The 20,157-nt window shown below is 37.7% G+C and overlaps 1 protein-coding gene across 7 annotated transcripts in view; it reads left to right on the top strand.

The window, feature by feature from the left end:
- The window catches only part of PLEKHA7 (pleckstrin homology domain containing A7), a 143,094-nt gene that overhangs the window by 29,555 nt on the left and 93,382 nt on the right, over positions 1 to 20,157 (top strand). Inside the window, exon 1 of one of the 7 annotated variants that reach the window (XM_056493758.1) lies at positions 19,198 to 19,535. The exons of 5 other annotated variants lie outside the window; for them this stretch is intronic. In XM_056493758.1, the coding sequence (XP_056349733.1) occupies positions 19,465 to 19,535 (71 nt within the window). In that variant the 5' untranslated portion in view covers positions 19,198 to 19,464. Of the gene's footprint in view, positions 1 to 19,197; positions 19,536 to 20,157 lie in introns of those variants that run through there. One more of the 7 variants, XM_056493759.1, reaches the window with a different exon arrangement.

The raw sequence follows: 20,157 nt of genomic DNA, 5'->3' as shown, positions 1-20,157 counted from the left end.
AACAACATAATAAAACCATGAAACTTCGTAAATTTGGCAAACCCTGAAGAGGAGTCCTTGTATTGGATTTTTTTTTCAAAGAATGGTAGAGAGCTCTGTGAGAGGGATGTTAGTTCAAATCTTCATTGTTTATTGTGATTTTCAGTGTATGAGCTAAAATATTTGGGAGTAAATATTTGTTTTTAAAAACCCTTTTTGTTTTCAATCAAACCACTGCTACTGAAGAACTCCATTACTGTCAGTGATGCTATAGGAAAACTTCAGGCCAGTTATACTCAACTTAAAAATGTCAGTGCAGGCATCTGTGATTATCTTGCTCTAATTCTTCTATAAGATTTTGCTATCCTTGGCTCAAATGGTTGCTTTTCCATGTGTTTTACTTTGATTTCCATTGTGAGGGACTATAACATCTTTGAGAAAATCACCAAATTGCCTTTGCTTCTTTGTGGAATTTACTTGAATGGAACTTTTTTTGGTGCCACTTAAGCCATTAGTTTATATGGCTTGTTTAGTTTTAAAAGGGTATATAGAAATGAGGGATAGGTGGGGCAGCTGAGAAATAGTAAAGCCAAAGAATTGTACTTGGTTTTTGTTTTATTTAAACTCATTTTGAGCTACTGCCTCTATGAGGTCAAATTCTAATTTTTTTTGTTGCGGGGGAAGGGAAAGGAACATACAAGGAAAACTGTTAGGGTTTAGGAGCTAGGAGGAACTTCTGAGTAAAATGGAAAAAACAGCATAATTGTGCACCTGATTATAACTTATCTGTGGAGTGCAGCAGAATATCTGGAATCTGTACTTCAGAACTGTTTAACATTTTCTAGATTTACTGGCTTCTTACTCTTTATTTCTACCCACATAGTTCTCTCTCTTTTTTTTTTTTTTTTTTTTCCTGAGCATCTTCAGGGTGCATCATCTATTTTTTTTTCCTCTTAAAATGTGAATTTTAGGACCATCTTTCTAAGATGAAAGCATGCATTCTCAAGTCATTACATGATTCCAGGAGATGGGGTCTGAATAAAGATGCCAAATACCACCTCTGTTTGCAAATGGGAGCTCTTAGCTGCCTGCCAGAAGCTTTTTGTTGGATTGAAGGCAAGGCTGGCCCAGAGTATTGGAAATGTGTATTTCCCTGACTAATGCCACTTTGCATGACTCTTCTTGCTGAAGTGCTAATGAGCAAGTGCCTCTTAGCCAAATACATTCCATATATATAAAATATAGTGTGGTGGTTCTTGTCAGCTGTTCTGTGGCCAAGACTAGTACTTGGTGTATTGATTAAAAATACATGAATGTTTCATTTAACATAATACTTATTTCCAGCATAAGTAAGAGCATAGCAAATCCATCCTTTCTCCTCCCTGCCAATACTTTTGAAAAATGCACACCTAAGAAAAGCTGTGTGGCAAGGATTGTGCTTAAAATCTTTGAAGGGGCTGTAAAAGCACTACACTCTTCCATACAAGTAGGGCATTCCCAAGTCTTCCCTGTCAGCCCTGATCAGTCAGGAAAGGTGATTCTTCATTTTGGGAACAGTTAAATATTGGAGTAGGTTGATTAGAGGAGGGGTGGAATTTCCCTTGCTGGAAGTATTCAAGATTCAGTTTGGATTACCCTGGATTGTCTAAAGTCTCAAAAGATTGGGTCAAATGGTTGCCTGAAACCTCTTGTGTAGGCTTTTCTGTCCCTGCCATTCTTCACTGGGAAAGGGTGAGGCTTTCACTCCAAAGTCCTCCTCAGATTAATTGGAGCAAGATTTTGGGTATTGCTGTTTGTCCTTTTGTGGATGAAGCAGGAATATCTTCCTTCCTCTAGATTTAGTTAGATTATTTGAAGCTTTTAACATCCATGTCTCAGTAGGTTGGACATGCTGGCTGCACAGGTTGAACAGCAACATGTCCTTCTGGGACAATCTAATGAATCCAGAGCAGGCTGAGATTCCTGACATTATGGAATCATATCAGAAGAAGGTATATTCCTAATGAAATTTTGTGTGATAATTGAGCTCCTGCTTTGCCAGCAAGAGGAAAATGTCCTTATCATTCATTTGGTTGGTGGGGGAGTAAGGAGGAGATTCCAGTAATGTTGCTGGAACCAAGGCAGTTTAAGGACACAAGAAGAGTTAAATCTACTTAGCAGTGTACAGATTATCTTCTAGTATGTTACAGATGAAAGACTTCTATTGAGAATTCCTGATTCAGAAGTTCTGAAGTTTGAAACAAGTAGGTGTTTGCACAATTGGAGAAGTTTCATGGTTTTAGAGATATAGTAGAATCCAAAATATTTATTGATATTTAAAAACAGCAACAACTTGTTTGCATGAGCAGTGTTAAGAAATACTGGTTCATTGCCTTTTGTTTCTGATGTCTGCAAGCAGGTGTTGACATTGTTATCTCATGGACTGATTAATTGCATCTGGGGTTTGCTTGTTTGTTTAAGGGCTTTTCATTTTTTTTTTTTTCCCCCTGTACGTATATCAGATTGTGTTTAGAAATAAATTTAGGGAATTCAAGGTTCTGACTTGTATTAACTAGTGGCAGTCTGGTATCTGTTGGTCTCCTGCCATTCCTGCTTTTTAGTGAAGGCAACTTTCCCTTCTCTGGCATTTGTATTCCTGGTTTGGTTGGTTTGTTTTTAAGCAGAGCAGTCCTCCACCCTACAGAAGAGAGGGCTGAAGAAATTTCACATTAATCCCTGCCTGTGCTGAGCAGTGGGAGGAATGCAAGGCTCATCTCCCACAGATGTAGCACAGCACAAGCACAAGGCAGGAGCTGTAGTGGCCATCCAGCAGCAGAGTCACACCTGCAGGATGTGTGCCTGGGCTATCAGATGTCACAGATCCCCATCTCCAGTCACTCTGGCTCAGACACCAGCTTGGCTTTGCTTCAGCTCATGTGCTCCCTGCTGCTGCTGTGTTTTACAAAACCCATCAGCCTTGGCTTGTTGCAAATGACAGAGTATTTGATGTGTACCTGATCTCTTCCCCAGGTACACAAAGCCCTTTTTACATAGGTATTTGATGGTTTCTAAATGTGGATCATCTTCAACCTAGCATAAACACTTGCTGAAGGCTGCTTAAAATATTTCCTTGTCTCTGCTGGAAATACCTGCCATGATGTATCCTGGCATTGAATTTTGTCTTTTTCACTGCCGTGTTACAGTGGTGGCTTACACTGGGTGCCTCCTGCTTACTGATCAGTTTACTGTTGGGCATTCATTATGCATTAACTCTGCATTTCTCTACTTTCAGTTCTTAGGTCATGCTTTGGATCTAATTTTGAATGTTTTGTTTTTCTTGCTTTCTAAAACTTTAGGCTTTTTCTTCCTTAAATTTGTGTTCAACTGATTATCTCCTACATATGAAAACTTTCATCTGATAATTGAAAAAAAAAAAATTGTTCATGCAGTATTTATCACATTACATCTGTGTAAAAATTAGTGTTTTCTGATAGTTTTTTAGAAACAAATTTGGGAGGGAAAGTTTGTCTTGCCAAATACACCTTTTATTATTTTTTTTTCTTTTTATTGTACAATTCCTTTTATTTCTTTTAAGCTGGTTGTAGGCTCATATGTCACAATATGGCCATGAATATTTCATTATATTTTCAAAGTGTCTTGATGAAACTGGTAGAAGTGGTGGTTTCTAATTGCATCTAGGTTGCTCTTTCATATAATTGCCATCACGTTTCTCAAATTAAATTAATGTTAGAGGAAGGAAAAAAAGCTGAAAGTTCATATAGGACTTCTATTATGATGTTGTTTTTATAGAATAATGCACACAGATGTACATAGCAGTAGCAGAGTCTTGATTTTAGGCTGTGATTTTTAAACCTAGTAACTGTCCCTTCAGATGGAGAGCTTGGCTTTTTGCTCTGCTTCATCTATTCTGCTTCTTGCTACTGATAATGAGGCAATCCTCTGAAGCTCCAGCTGCTCCCAGGCTTTGCTGCTCATTTGAAAAATCCTGTTTAGCAGAGGAAACGTGGTAAAGCCCTGCTGCTGTCTTGGCCAAAACAGCTGAAAAGGTGTATGGAGAAGAAAATGGGAGGTTTCTGGAGGGATGATAATTCTCTTAGAAACCATAAATGTTTGGGAGATGGGTTGTAATGACAGCTTCTTTTTCTCTGATGTGGTACTTGTTTGCTGCTCGGTGAGTGTAGTGCTTAAAAACAAAGATGCTGCTGGTTTGTTTTAATCTTCTTATTGTAAACCCTCAAATTAAGATATGGCCAGTCTTTTCAATCAGTGTAATCTGAGTAGGATTTGAGAAAATGAGCATTAACCACCCTTCTTACCATAGTGCAGATAAAACTGCCAAGACATGAAAAGAGATAGGAAAAGCTTAAATACAGCCAAAAAGCCTTCGCTGCTGCTTTTGGGTTTTACAGCAATGTTTGCTCTGTCCAGAACAAGAATATCTATCCTGTATTTCATGGGTTAGAAGCATGTTTTATTTGTGTTTCTCCTAGCTACTGTTCTGTCTAAATCAGACTGGTAATTTTTGCATTTTTCCTTGCTTTACAGATGTTTATTCTTTCTGTGTTTGTTAACATCTAGAAGCAGGGTGAGTGGCTTGATGGAGTCTCAAGATTGCTTCCTTTAAGCAATTCAGACCTAATCAGAGAGAGAGTGTAAACCTTCAAATTGGTAAAGTTTTTAGGTATATTTAAGCAGAGGTAGTCAGTAATGTGAAGGTGAAATAAATCAAGATGCACTTCTAGTCTTTAAACTCTGTGTAGGCATTCTGAGAAAGGAGTGAGGGCTTAGTGCACTTTTAAAGGCTGTAGACAGATATGAAACTTGTAAGTGAACAGGAGATTGGGGACATCACTGATTCTTACTGGTCAGTTTTTTCTCTTCCAGGAGATCCCTTGGATCAGCTAAACAGAACTTGTATTGTTTGTATTGTCTCTTCATCAGCTGCTGTCTCAGTGATCTGGGTTCCTTTATACTCTACTGTATGGATTGAAAAAGTCAGATTATTTTTATAGACCTCAATTGAGGAACAACTTGTGGTGGCTGATCTGAGGGGGACATTGGCTGACCTTTTCAAGTGGGAAGCAATGAGATTTTGGAAGTAGGAGCCTCAGCAAAGCCACTAAAGAGAGTGATTTTTCACTAGTAATAGCTTTTAAACAAAGTCTTTCCAAGCATGGTGATGATCTTCTTAACCTCACACCTATTCTTAATCAACACAGACTTAATTGTTGTGATTTGTTCATAAGCTGAAATCTATGCAGATTTTGAACTCAATGAATTTCATGCCTTATAAAAATATACAACTGCCTGCAAATCTTAGTGATTTGTACATTGTGGAGGGTCAGGAAGACCAAGTGCCAAATTTTCAGAATCCTTCTGGCAATGGGACCTTGCAGGTCATGATATTGTCCTCTTTGTAGTGCAGAAACACTAAAATCAAACAGAACTTGATGGAAGATCATTCTTCAGAAGAACTTCATAGATCTTGATTGAAGCATTAACTTAGTGATTCACACAGATGTGTAGACTGTGCAGTTGTCATAGACTTTCCAGAGTAGAATGTACAAATGATGCAAAAGCCAGTGGAATGTATGGGGAAACTTCATAAAACTTGTCAAAATACACTGTAGGGTAGTGCCTTATCTTCATTAATTGCATGTGTGAAGTAGAATAATACTGCTGTGGAATTCTTGGGACTAAATCTGAAGAAGTGAAGTAGTGTAAAAAGAGCAGTGTGAAGAGGAGAAAAAATGATAGTGAACACCATTTCTAGAGCATCTGAGGTCTCACTTTTGTATGAGTAGAAATGTGCATTGTCGTTTACAGCTTCATCAGAATGGTTTATGCTGCCATCATGAGGAAATTTTATTACAAGTAGCTCTTCCTGCAGTGTGGTACTTGTTCATCATTTCAACAATTCCTATATAAGATTGTTGGAGCACCTTTGAAATGTTTTTCAGCATGATTACAGAATTAATAGCATACTTTAGATAATTAAATTGGCTAAAAAAATATTTCGAGCTCAAGCATTTGGAAATGAGGTGTAAAAGTGAATCTGGGGAGATCTGGTATTTCTATGCTTTTGACAATTAATTTTTTAAAAAAGAAATCTAGTGAAGCCTGCAGAGTATTTCTGACATGTCGAATTAAAAACCAGAGAATGTCTTCTGTAGTCCTCTAGGTCATTATTATGCTGTTTTTAGCCTGCAGAAGGAAAAAACTTCTGTAATAACACATTACTTATGATGTGAGGTTTATGGTGTGTCTTTAGGCTGAACAAACACTTGGAAGCTTCTGTAGTAGAATTGCAGTGTTTTTCTCTGTCTTAAATGGCAAAACTAATTTCTTGAACCACAAGTAACCTGGGAATGCTTTTGACATTTTAGGATGTTAGATAGAAATAAATCAGAATTTGAAGTATCTGAAGGCTAGTCTTAGAGGGTAGTAGTTTCACAGTCTCTGGTATTCCAGCTCTAATTTCTTTATAGTACCAAAGATGTCATGCTTGAGGGGGTATGTTCTCTTGATTTAGAGAAATCCATTGAAGGGATTTTTTTTTTTTTTTTGGTGTTTTAAAATACTTGTAGAGCCATTATGATTTTAATTGGAGCTTGTTACAGAATTACATTTTCTATGCCAAAAGCTTAGACTTAATGAAAACTGTTCAGGCAGCTTCACAGGGCTTCAGAGTGTTTCTCTGTGCAGAAAAGCTATTTAGCATATTGATACATCCTATGTCTATTCCATTTTAGATGATGTACCAGAGCTGGAAGACAGGTCCACAAATCATCAGGCATCTTATGTGCAATCTTGTTCTCCTCTCTTCAAAGGCCATCAGTAGCACAGATCCCATAGTTTAATGTTCCCATCTGTTAACTTATTATAGTAATCCTTTGGAAATACGAAAATTGTGGCTCATTTTATACTTGATATTTCCTTTTTCATCATTGAAGGCTAATCTGTCTCCCCTTCCATCCCTGTTTTTTAAGTGAGAAAACTGTTCAGGTGTACTAAAGTAAGGTTGCAGTCTTTAGCTTTTTTAATGTAAATGTGGGAAAAGAGGTGGTCTTGTTTCATGAGGTTTCTTTTTTTTTTTTTTTTTTTTTAGTATATTCATCAACTATTCCCCTTTAGAATTTAAAATTAGCATGTTAAAAGTTGTGTGCTTCTTGGTAATGAGACAGTTCTGATTTTTTGAGGGGATGGTAAAGATATGAAACAGTATTTTCCCCAAAGTCAAAATAAAACTCAAAACAGGTTGAGAAGTAATAGTTCCACTAGGAATGGCCAGAATATCCTAATTTTCTAGGATGTCTGCAGATGCCTGGATATCACCACAGGTTTTCATACTACAGACAGTTCCTAAATTCAGAAGGTGTTAGGGACAGGGGATGTAACAGGAATCTTGGAAAATGGAGGAGAGAAAGAGTGAGTCACCACCATGATGTTAAGGAAAATGGGGAATCTGAGAAGCGGTTGGTTAGATATCCAAAATAATTAGATAGAACTGCCTAATCAACTCAACTGCTAAGTAATGTTTTTTAAACATCCCTACAGGCAAAATATCTTTTTCAGCCAGGGATTGTAAGCATTGATTTTATTGGTGGCTCAATGTCACAAAGGCATTTTTGGCTGGTCCTGAAAAGTGTTGGAAGGATGGGAAGGACCCTGGGGTTTCAGCAATGACGTGAAGCACTGCAGGAAGACATTCATCCCCTTCTGCCCCACGTAGTCTGTGGGAATGAACGATGTGGGAACTGGTGTCAGGTTAAGTGAGTAATTACTGCTACATTTGAATATAGCTGAGGAGTGAAAGTTTGTCAGCTCAGCTGAGAGGGAACGGCTTCTTCCTGATGTTGCTTGTTTCTGGTCTGATGCACCCCTAGGAAGAGCTGCCTGGGACCTGTGTGCTGGTGTACCATTATGTAAATACTATTTCAAAGCACTTACTGTCTAAGTGACTGTCTAATATTATGATTCCAGATTAAAATATTCTGCAGTGAGCAGAGATCAATGTTATCTTTTTAAAACTTTGTGATCACCTGCAATTAAATGTAAATTAATCAAAACCAAATGTTGAGTTAGGATAGATTGTCACTTGCTAGATCTCACCTCTTGGTATGTTTTAATGGAGGAACATGTATAGCATTTACTCCTAGAACCACTTCTTTGCATGTATTTTCATATCTCATTTATAAGGTAACTAAGGAGTAATTGAATTATTTCCAAACTTTTGAAGTTTTTTATCCTGTGGTGATGAGGCAAATATAAGCTTAGGTAAAGATTTAATTTCTCACACGTATATTTGGTGAACAGGAAAGGAAACAAGGCTTGTTTCACAGATTTTTATTTTATTTTATCTTAATTCTAGAATTATATCCCTTAGTAAAAGAAGCATGGTAGTTTTGCCTTTTATTGTTTGTGTTGCATTCAGCAATAAGAGTAAAGTCATAGCAGCTTGGTGATAAATGACACCCCTCAGCCCCCTTCTGCTCCCAAATGCAGGAAGAATTTCAGTCATGCATTTGTAACTGATGGTATTTTGACAAAGGCTTCTCTGTGTATTTGCAGCAAAACAAAACTCATATAAAATACACATGCTTTGATGTAAGTGGCAGGCAGCATGTTGAGTTTCTCAAAGACTGTGGGTTGCCCTAAATTTAATATCAAATTAACAACTTTTTAGAGAAAATAAGGCAAGCATGTCGCTTATGACTACATTTATTGAGAAGAGCTTTAAGGCAAATCAAATTGAAACAATGTGACTTACTTATATTAGCATAATGTGTTAGGTAATTGTTTTAACACAGTGTGTTGTTCAGACAAAATTTAGTTACCAAGAACACTAACAGTGAGTATTCTGATTGGCTTGTATGGAATTTTGTTCAATAGTTAAACTTAATGAAGCACTTAGATCAGAAGTAATTTTGTATTTTGAACGTAGTTTTAAAACAAAACGTAATAATTCCTGATAATTTAGTTTCTTTGAAGTAGGAGCCATGGAGCATATCAATGCTCTTCTAATAAATTTCATATCTCACCAAAGTGCAGAAATTTTTAATTCATACATCTGAGAAGAAATTTACAGGTTTAATCCCCCCCATCTGTAAAGTGCTCCAATTTTACAAGAATTTCCATTAAAATCATGCATGCGATACCTGTTCATACTTTGCTTCAAGTAATTAATCAGAGTAGGGGTTTTCCTGAAAGAAGATATTTAATTTGGCTTTACAGAACAAGCTGATTAACTTGCTCTAGATGGTAGGAAACACAGAAGGTGGTTGTCTGTAAACTTAACTTTGCAAAGCTGTTGTGATGTCCACCATGGAAGTTGTGTCTTCAAAGACAAATGCTGAGAGCTAATTAAAATGATGCATCATCTAAACATCTGTTTTTTGGTTTTAGGAATTACCTGGGATATAATATCATAATTATGGTTTCTTGATATATGTTGATTTAAATGTATTGCCTTTATCTCCAAACACATGAGAGAGTGATGCCACTGAGTGGATGTGGTCATGGGAGGGCCACATGTAACTCACATCAGTTACATAAATCAAGTTAATTCTGGTTTGTTTCTCTTAAGACAGTCTGAAGCCAGTGTGGAGACCAGTTTTGGTCCTTTTCCTCTGTGTGGCTGACCTGTTGGGAGGAAATGATGGCAATGTAGGCGGTGTTCTGCTCTTATCTTCTTCCCTCCCCTTGCTTTCTTTCCCTGGGCAGAAAGAAGGAGTGAAGGCATTAATGAATTTTTTCCCAGCTAATAGGGAGAGAGCAAACATGGTCCTTTTTAATGACTGTGCTTCACTTTTGAATGCTTATGAATGCTTCAGGCTTAATTATGAGAACTCTTAATGGCTGGCTGGAGCTGACGGGTCTGCAGCAGTGTTATGAGAAGGTCCTATCTTAGGTATGTACCAGCACTCAGTCCTTGCCAAAAAAAAAAAAAAAAAAAAGAAAAAAAAGCTTGTAATGTTCTATTTGAAATTGTATTTTGTTCTGTGTGCTAAATACCTGAGGTAATATGAGGATTTTTTACTGATATCTCACTAAAACCCTTTTGAGTTTTCCATCCTGAAACTCTAAACGTGCACTGTTTGCTTAATGACGTGTTTTGCAAAGTTTGCTTTGTGGTTAGAATACCTGTCTCAAAGTTGAGTGCTATTATCTTCAATAATTAGGGAAGTGAATGTCAGATATTCCTCCTTTCAATAGTTACATTCCAGATTTGTGAAAAATCCTGGTTGTTTCTTGGACTTCACGGACTTAGCCTTCAAATTGTTGATTAATTCTTATCAAAGAAAATAAGTATTTGAATGATTTCTAAAGCATTTAAACAGATTTTATTATGAGGGAAGAAGAATGGAAGTATTTCTAATATCTTCTGAAGTATTGAAGTTGCTGTAGCAACCCAAAGCTTAGTTGCAAATTAAATCATGCCTTACCTTGGCTTTTTGTTACAATGCTGAGTCATTGTCCAAGTTTGAGTCCGTATCCTTCCCCTTTTTATCCTTGTTGTTCTTAGGGGGAGGAAAAAAAAAGCCCTTCTCTTTTGACAAAACACCTGAGGTTAGGTGGTCAGATGTTGTAAACATCAATCATTTCACAGGCTTCAGAAGATGAATTGAAATATAATGAGTGATTTTTGTGTGTGTGTAAGTCAGTGTACATTTTAAGGGATGATCTTCTGCCCTTGAAAGCACGTGGCTCCTGTTACCTTGTGTGTTGTCATTCCTGGTGCTTTTAGGTTTGGGTGTTTTTTTTTGTTTGTTTCTGTTTTGTTTTGTTTTTGGGTTTTTTTGTTTTTTTTTTTTTTTTTGCAAATATCGTTGTTCTTTTGGAATTCTGTGCTGTCTGTTCAGTTCTTAAGTGTGACTGTGGGTCAGATGTGCATTGTCATGGTTAAGTTTAATTTCTTCCACTTCAAGATTGGGTATAATATGGAAATAATAAGCATGTAACAGATTCCTGTGTAAGGGATGTAAAGGATTCTTTAGCATTTTTTTTAATATATATTAATATAGAAGAGAATGCAAAAAATAATTAAAGTTTGTACACCAACACACCAACACAGAATGAAGAGTTTCAGTGGTTCACTGCTTAAGAATGAAATATTTACATTTCAGAGAATAGATTTAATATTTTAGTTATTTTAGTTTGTAGTCCTGAATTGTCATTTTAGTGGCACATGAACTGACCTAGAAAAAAAAAGTTTGCTATGCAAATTAAATTTCTTAAGTGCAAATACAAGTATAATAAAAAATGCCATCTGTTTAATTAAGCAAATTAAATATTTCTTCAGGGAGGTGGGGAAGACATAAAATTGATTTAAACAATGTATGCAATGTTTCTGTCTTTTAACAGAAGAAAACTCACCCTTTTTAGTAGTCCAGGTGTGCCTGTGGGGATGAATAAGTAGAATCCTATAGATGTAATCCTAGAATGGATGAGTATGTTGTTTCATTTTCTAATGCACAGATTATATATATAATTATATATATATATATATAAAATACATGAAGTTGGTAACTATAAAAAATCTTGAACTGATTTAAGTAGGGAGTTTTCACAACGCTTCAGTGTAGTTTTAGGAATGAATTTGATATTTTCCTGAGCTTTTATTTGTTTCTTCCTTATGACCTTCAACTGGTTTTAATATGCTGGTGTTGTGTTGATGCTAAAAATATTTTATCAAGAATATTTCAGATTACTTGTAACAGTGGTAATAACTGAATGCAAGCCAGCTCTGGTTTAGAAGCCTTAATTAGGAAAGCTTATTTGGGAAGTGATTTCATTTATCACCCTGACCTCGGGAGTTTGTGCACCCAACAGTTTCTTTTTACTTTTGTTCTTTGGAGGCACATTGAATGACACAAAGTGCCAACTTAAAAGTGAGGTGACAGTGCTACGTTTGCCTCTACTTGTAACACTTTTCTGTCACCTGATAGATGATTTGCACCATTTGCAAGGCATTGTAGTTACAGTTCATTTGCTAGTTTGAATTTTGAATAGGTTTTTATAACAGATAAGAATTTAGCAAGGCTGTTAACCTAAAATATGTCTTGATTAAAAAGCACATGTGTGATGGCCCTTTTGTGCAGAAGGCTTTGATTTATCCTGAACCTCAAAAATAGACTCCCTGGCTGTATTTGCAATCGTACAAGAAGTATTTTATTTACTCTGGAGCTTCATCAAGGACCAGCAAGCTGAATGCCATTATATAAGCATCTGTTTAGTTTGTATTAATAAACTGTCTCTGTAGAGAGAGAAATTTGCTACGTTCTGGTAGCTCACACAAGTTAATATTTGCATTGTGATAGAAAGCAACCTAGCTTTCTAAATTCAAAGTAATTTAAAAAATTGCTTATATTATCAGCGTTCTGACTTCTATACATGTTTGAGGTGCCTGTTCCAATTAAGTCACTTCAGTCCAATGTACTTGCATACCTACTTAGTAATTATGCAATACTAAATTTCTATTTGTTTTTAGCAAAAAATTACTTCCGTTAAAGTTTATTTGGCTGACTCAGAATTTTGGTGTGTGGGGTTTTGAGTGGTAGTTTTTTTTGTAGTGTTATTTTTTTTTCCTCCCCCAAATTCAATCATTTTAGTTAGTTTTCTGTTCGATATTTTCATGTCACTTGACAGGATGTATTTGTCTCTCTCCAGTATAATTCATTTTTAAGTAGGATAAAGTAGCTTAATCCCATTTCTGGCTCTGTGTATTTATTTTTTTTTCTCTATATAGAATAATGTAATGTCTTCATGAGTGCTATTTTTCTGGTTTTTATAAAAGTCATTTCAGATCTAAGGGTGTGTAATTATTTCATACAGTGAGACTGTAATTTGATTCTCACATTATCTTTGAGCTGAAATGTGTAGTACCCACCGATTCTACAGCACACAAGATTCATACTCTTGTATTTACAAATGCAGCAAGCAGAAAATAGAACTGTCACTCTGAAATGGTCTCTGCAGAAGGCACAGGCCTTAAAAATCTTTGGTCTGTAGAGTGAACCTCCTGTTTTCCTGGAAGAACTATTTCCTCTTGTGTGATGATTGTGTGGCCAGGTGCTGTTTGCTCTTTTTCCTGGGTAAAGGTCATGGGGATGATAACGAGTGAATGTGGTGGTTGAGGTTTCCTTCTCGTGTTAAAGGTGAGATCATCCCACCAAGTTTACCTAGGTTAGAATTCAGGGATGTACAGGCTGTTTTATGTGCACAGCATGCCTAATGTCTGTGTGCCTCAGACTATCACCAGAGATCAGGGGAATCCTGGAAGTGAGTTTCCAGTTGCAGGTTACTTGAGCTAATTGTTTCAGGTGGAATTGCAGAGGGAGAGGAGGGCAAGGCTGTAAGCAGGGTCCTTCACCCTTCTTGTCATGGTCAATGGCTTTATGTCTGTGTCGTTTCATGACTTGCAGGAGGTTAATTTACAGCTCAGGTATTCTTCCCAGCCCCAGAAGGCATCTTGATGTTTTACTGCTGACAAAAATTTTTCTTGTTCCTTCTGCACATTGTTACAGGCTAGTTCAGACAGCTGCAGGGCAGAGTGGCCTGGTTGAGAACACAGCACCTGGTTACACAGCAACCTCATTGTGGTTTGGGTGTGGGGCAGGAGGGTTCACTGCTCCAGTTCAGCAGGACAGGGTTATCTCCCTGCCAGGCAGGGTGCCAGCCGTGTTCAGTTACTCATGAATCAATGTGGAACCTTTGGCCACAATGAAGAGTTGTTTAGCTTCTGCCTGAACACTTGCTAAACAGTAAAGAAACATGCACTGGCTATCTGACATCTAGGTCCAGATTGCAGTTTATTCATCTCAGTTCTAGCTCACGATTTTTTCCCATGTTTGATATCACACAATATGTGTGAGAGCCATTGAGAATTTTGAGAATTCGTGTCTGACTTCTGAAACATCTGGCAGTGGCAGTTAGCTGCAAAGTAACTGAAAACAATGATGATGGCTGTATTAATGTGCAAAGCCTGAAGAAGGCTGCTGCCTCTTGAGCACCCAGAGGAGAATAAAAGGAATGGAGCCTTCAGCTATGCATAAATGTGGAGTGCCAACTTGCAGGAGGAGTGTAAAAGGGAAGAGGGGGAGGCGGGCACAAAGGCTGTGATGGTGTGCTTTGAGTATTAATGGCAAGGTGTGAATAGTGCTTGGAGGGTGACTTTGGACTTGATGTATTACTGGAATGTGTCAGGTCAATGGAGGCTGTGCAGGTTGTCCCATAACTCCATAGCTGAATGGCTTTTGGTTAATGCTGGTTAGGTGGCCTTGCAAGTCGGGGGATGGTGTTGGACTCTAAACATCTTTACAGCCTTTCTAGTAAGGCAGCTAAGAGCAGTTTTATGTTTGGGCTAAAAGTAAATCTTGTTTAGATAAGGCTTTAATAACTCCTTCCTTCTTGTTCCAGATTGGGGTGAAAAAAAAAAAGTTAAAAGTATGTTTCTTAATCCAGGTAAGAGTGTCTGGAAGGGCTAAGGTAGCACGCGGGCATGTAAGTCTAGTAACTCCATTACGAATTCTCAGATATTTAGATAAAATTCTAGATTTTTATTTTTTTTTTCCCCCCCAGATATAGGAATTTTTGGTCTCTACAGCTTCCTGAAAGGAGGTTGTAGCCAGGTGAGGATTGGTCCCTTCTCCTAAGAAGCCAGTGACAGAATAAGAGGAAATGGCCTCAAGTTGCCCTGGAAAAGGTTCAGGTGGGACACTGGGGAGCATTTTTTCACTGAAAGGGTTGCCAGGCATTGAAACAGACATTAAGTGGTAGAGACCCCATCCCTAGGGGTGTTTAAGAAACAACTGGACATGGCACTGAATGTCATGGTGTAGTTGACAGAGTGATGTTCAGTCACAGGTTGGGCTCACTGATCTTGGAGGCCTTATCCAACCTTTAATAGTTCTGTGACCTTAAGATAAAGCTTCTGGATGCAGAAATGTGTCCTTACCTAAAATATAACCTACTGCTATGTCTTCCCATTACTTTTACTTCTCTAGTCTGTGAAGGACAAACCCTTAATGGAAATAAATCCCTTAAATTTCAGGTACTTTGTACTTCAAGGCTCTTACTCTTTCTACTTTATGGAGTTCCATCTGTCTTGTCAGCCTGTGTGGTTGCAGGGAGGAGTGAGTTGGCATTTTAGCTTGCAAAGGATGTCTTCATCTTTTCCTTTCTTCAGTGTGAGGGTAGGGAGGCATTGGCACTGGTTGCCCAAAGAAGCTGTGAATGCCTCATCCCTGGAAGTGCTCAAGACAAGGCTGGATGGGGCTGTGGGAAACCTGATCTAGTGGAAGGTGTCCCTGCCCATGGCAGGGGGGCTGATCTTTAGGGTCCCCTCCTATCCAAAACATTCCATGTGAAATCTCCTTTTGGAGGAGTTTTAAATTTGCACTTGGGCCTGTATTAGCCAGTGTGAAAGGCTGGGTAGGTTGCATAAAAAAGTACTGAGGAAATTTAAAAAAAAAAAGGAAAGAAAAAGAGAACAACTTTTTCCTTGGTATTTACATGTGAGATTTGAACTCTAGTGGTTATTAACACTTATTAGCAGAGGAAACAATATTTGAGTTGTTTGACCAGCAGGGTTAGGAGTGTAGCAGAGATTATGCATTGTCATTGAACCCACTAGTGTGTCTTGGGAAGAGTAAGAGAGACATCCATCAGCAGTGAGGTTAGCTGGCTTTCTCACATGGCTTTTTTCTCCAAAGTACTGATGTTGTTTATAAGTCCTCTTTCCTTCCTTCCATCCACCACTTCTGGTTTGTTTGGATTTTGGGAATTTTGTTTGTTTGTTTTTTCCTATATAAATTTCCAGTTAGTCTTTAACTCTGGGAATTTCCAGTGATAATGTCCTTCTTCATTTGCAAATTTGCCATTGTTCTTTAGTATTGTTGAATGTTTCTTTATTTTTGTGTTATGTACAGAAAGGAGGGAAATACTTTCTGTTATGTCATCTAAATACTGCTCATTATATTGAATATCTTTGTAGTTTTTTTGTGTGAATACTGTTACAAACTGCATGTAATTTTATTTTGCATTTCTTATTTTTGTTCTAATTCACTAATTTATTAGACACTAATACAGCAGGCAGTGAAAATATCAAATATAACACTTCAGATGGGTGTAAATTACTTATGGTATTGATATTGCATTAACTTTTGCATGACACTTCATTCTCTTTTTATGAATACTGAACATTTTATATGCATTTTGCTATACAATCACATAATTGTCTACAGAATGCTCTCGGTTCCAGACTTGATGAATTTGATTGTTAGTTATGAGTTAGTTTCTATTTCTTCTTCAGCCTGATTTGGCTTTAAACACATTTTCCATTAGTTTGCCAAGGATGCTGCTAGTTTGAAATAGCTGAAAATGGTCATGAATTTGTTGTTCTCCAGTCTTTCAGCCTGTCCTTGCTTTTTGAACTGCAGTTAGATCTCAGTTAAGTATTTCATACCTTTTCAAGTAGCAGCAATAAATGCTCTAACAGGTCACTTCCTTCAGTACTGAGGTCACTCTAAATTCTGGAGCACACACTATTTGTGTCCCAAACTTATTTTCTTGGTTTAATTTTGTTCCAGCAGAGTAATAAGTGTTACATGGCATGTTATGGCAAACAGTACTAAGGTGGTTATTTTTAAGTGAGCTCCTTGGCTCTGAAACACGGAAGTAAATTTCCCAAAGATGTGACTGCAGTTGGAATGAAACCCACTTGCCTCTTTCAGTGGAGGTGGTGTTTGGCAGGTTAGGTCTGGATCCCAGAAGTACTTGTGTTCTGCAATCCAGCCTGCTTGTGGAGCTAAATTCAAGGGGCACTTGTTAAATGTTGGATTTCGTTGTGGGGAGGCTTCTCTTTGGTCCTAACCAGATTTTCTCTTTCCCTTTTCTCTGTCTTAAGCCACACTTTCCCTTTCTGTTTCCAAATGACTGAAGTGCTGTGATGTTTACCAGTGAAGCATTCTGCTTCTGTAAAAATCATCCTAAATGCAGTTTTTATCTGCCTAATGTTATATCACTTATCCCCATCTTTAAATGCTGTGGAATGCTGTCCAGCCATTTAAAAACTGCACTTTCCACCTTATTTTAAAATTTAAATGGCTTTTATATTTAAATTGAAATTTCAGAGCAATAATGTCTCTGTTGTGTTAGAGCTAGGAGCAGGAGACAAAAAAAAAAAGCTCTATTCTGAATATTCCCACACATCTTCTCCCTCAAATGCTACAGCTGTTTTATTTCTTCATAAGTCTTTAATCAGAGGATTTCAATACTTAATTACAAAAAAAAAATTAACCTCACATCATTCCTTTGCTGTCAGGCAGTATTTTCCTTCTTATGTGGATAAGCTGGGCATTAAGGGACTCTGTGATTTTTTGCAAAATGTCATGGCAAGCCACTGGCAACCTCTAAGACTCCAAATTTATAAGTCTGTAATCTGCCAACTTTTGACACTAACATTCTTTTTCAGCTGGTAAATCCAATGGAAAGATCCTAAATCCTGGTTGGGACTGGGAGGAGTTATTCTGAGATGAGAGTTACTGCACAAATGTGCTAATACTGCCATTATCAAGGACACCAAATAGAAGATGAGTAAATACAGAGGTTAAAATTCAGGTGTTTTGGGGTATGCACACCTGAATTTCATAAAAAATTGTGAAATTGGAGAGTTAAGAAGCTGGAAACCGTAAGGAGACAGACACAAGGGAACTCCTCAGGGCCAGCCCCAGCAGTGCAGAGGAGTCACTGGCACATCCCTCTGTGGCTGTGGCCATGGGGATGAAAGGTACCAGTATGTATCCTAACCTCCCTATTAGGCAAAGGGCATTCAGACAGGTTTAGGAGAGTTTTCTCTTCCTCTCACGTGCACACAACTTTTTTTTTGGTGGTCCCCAAGTGGTTTTTGAGAGTTGTGAGTTTTTGGAGTGAGTGCTCCATACTAAACATGAGAGATGATGCTTTTTCAAGTCTGTTTGTAAAATTTCAGCTGATACTACATTATTTGTGCTTGAGTTGCCTTTTCAAGCTTGCTTTTTACAGCCAGGAGAGAGATAAAAATTTATGCAAAATGATGTACCCAGAAGCTTCTTTGTTTTTCTAGACATATGAGTTGGGCAAATTTAAAAAAAAAAACACCAAACAAATCCAAAACTTTTTTTTTTTTTTGGCAGACTGTGCTCTCTGTTATCCTGGCATTTTTATAGGATTTAAGGAATTGTAGCCCTATGCAGCGACTTCTGTCTTTTAAGTCAGACTTTAAAAGGTACCTAGGATAGTGACAAAGTTTAGTGCTATTTTTCTTATGATGGAAATGTCAATTATAAACTTGTCAATTATAAGCTAAACTGATTAACTCTTTTTCCTAAACTGAGACAAAATAATATGAAAGTAAATAATATGTCATGGGGTAGAGGTATTAAACTCAATGTTTTAATGTTTTCCATTGCAGCTTGCATAGATGATGGAATAATTTAAAAATCTCTTTTATTTAAAATTTTGCTTAAATTAAGGAAATCCATGTGTGAGGACACTGTATACCTTCCTTAAGAGAAGTGTAGGTAGATAATAATTTAAGTCTATTTGACATTAGTCATGCCACTGGGCAATACTGTGACTACTCACATGTCTTCCTACTTTCCAGAAGTCGTTTTGTCTCTTGAGGAAGGCATGCCCAAATAACTTTAATGTAACTTACCATTGTATGTATATCAAAAGAAACGCTGCTTTTGATATTTCTTTGATTTAAGCAGTAGTAAAATACTGCAGGAAGGCATGCACATAATTTTATACCTACATTCAGCAGCTGAAATGATGCGGTTTAAGATTCCATCTCCTGCTTTTCCCATAGTTGGGGGTGCAGCATCAGAGGATTCTCCTTTAGCAGGGGAGCTCAGTATGATTGCTCTCGCTCCCGTGGCGTGCAGTGCAGTGTGATCCAGCTGACAGAGCCCCAGCGGCAGCGCGCAGTCAGCCAGGATTCCAGATGCGCTTTGTCCCCTGGCTGAAGGTCGCACATCTGGCCGGGGCCGGGCCGCGTTCCACCTGCAGCGGGCTCCGGGCTCGGGGCGCAGCGATTTGCGGCATTGGCAATAAGTTGTGCTGGTCGCTGGCCGTCTGCCAGAGCAGGGATGCTGCTCCAGCAGCAGGTCTGTGCCTGAGAGCGCTGTGCTCGCAGCAAGAATGCGGCGCAGGGCTCTCTGTCGAGCCCCAGCCCACGGGCTGTCCTCGCCTCGCTGAGACAATTGCGTGTTTATGGTTTTGTAGTATGTGATGTCATGAGGGTGTTGGCTTTGAGGAATTTCACTACTGAGGAAGCAGTTTGAAATGCAGGCAGAATCCTCCAGACCTTCGAGTATGCGCTGGGCTTCTTTTTAGTTAGCTCTGAACAAAGGTACAGATGGATTCGTACGCACGTATTTTCTTAGTAGGGAATTAACATATGGAATATAGAAGAGATTTAAGTGGATACAATACCTGAAGGCAATGTCGAGCCAGTCTGGATTTTCAAACTCTCTTCCTCTACCAGGATATCCATTCTACCAGGTGTCATGCAGGTATATCGTGCTTTATGTTTTACCTTTTAATAGAGCTGTAGCATGATGAGTGTGTTAACTGATTTTTTTTTTTCCCCATTTCTTTGTTCTCAGAAAAAAATTATGAAATTGGACAGTTAAGAAGCTGAAAACCATAAATACTATTTTAAAATACTATGTGTCTGACCTTATGGTTAAGTTTCCTTTTATTTAAAGCAAATATTTTTATTTCTGAGCATACTAAATATTTTCAGAGTTTTTCTAACTGGAAAAATGAAGTTGTAACCTTGGAGATTTTTTAAGTGAGTTATGTATTCAGATATTTCTCTCATTTATTGGGAGCCAGGTATCTATGGTGTTAAGAAAAGGCAATTATACAGATTTCTAAAACTTTAATGATCTCAAGTCTTTTCATGTGTCATTATATAAGGTAAATAAACAGAAGTGCTTACTGACGTTTTGCTTCTAAGACAATTCACACAAAATATGCATGTGTGAAAAGGTTATAAATACCAGTGTTGTGGTAAAGCTAAATTGTACAAGCTTCTTATTTTATCTTTTTGACTCAACAGCCTTGCTTAATTAATAATCCTTCCTTCTGAAAGTGCTGTATAACAGTTTTCTAGTGAATGGGCTGGATCCT

Source organism: Oenanthe melanoleuca, chromosome 5, assembly GCF_029582105.1.
Source record: "Oenanthe melanoleuca isolate GR-GAL-2019-014 chromosome 5, OMel1.0, whole genome shotgun sequence".
Classification (NCBI taxonomy): Eukaryota; Metazoa; Chordata; class Aves; order Passeriformes; family Muscicapidae; genus Oenanthe; species Oenanthe melanoleuca.
Note: the sequence above shows the minus strand (reverse complement) of the source record. Positions and strands in the feature narration are given on the sequence as shown.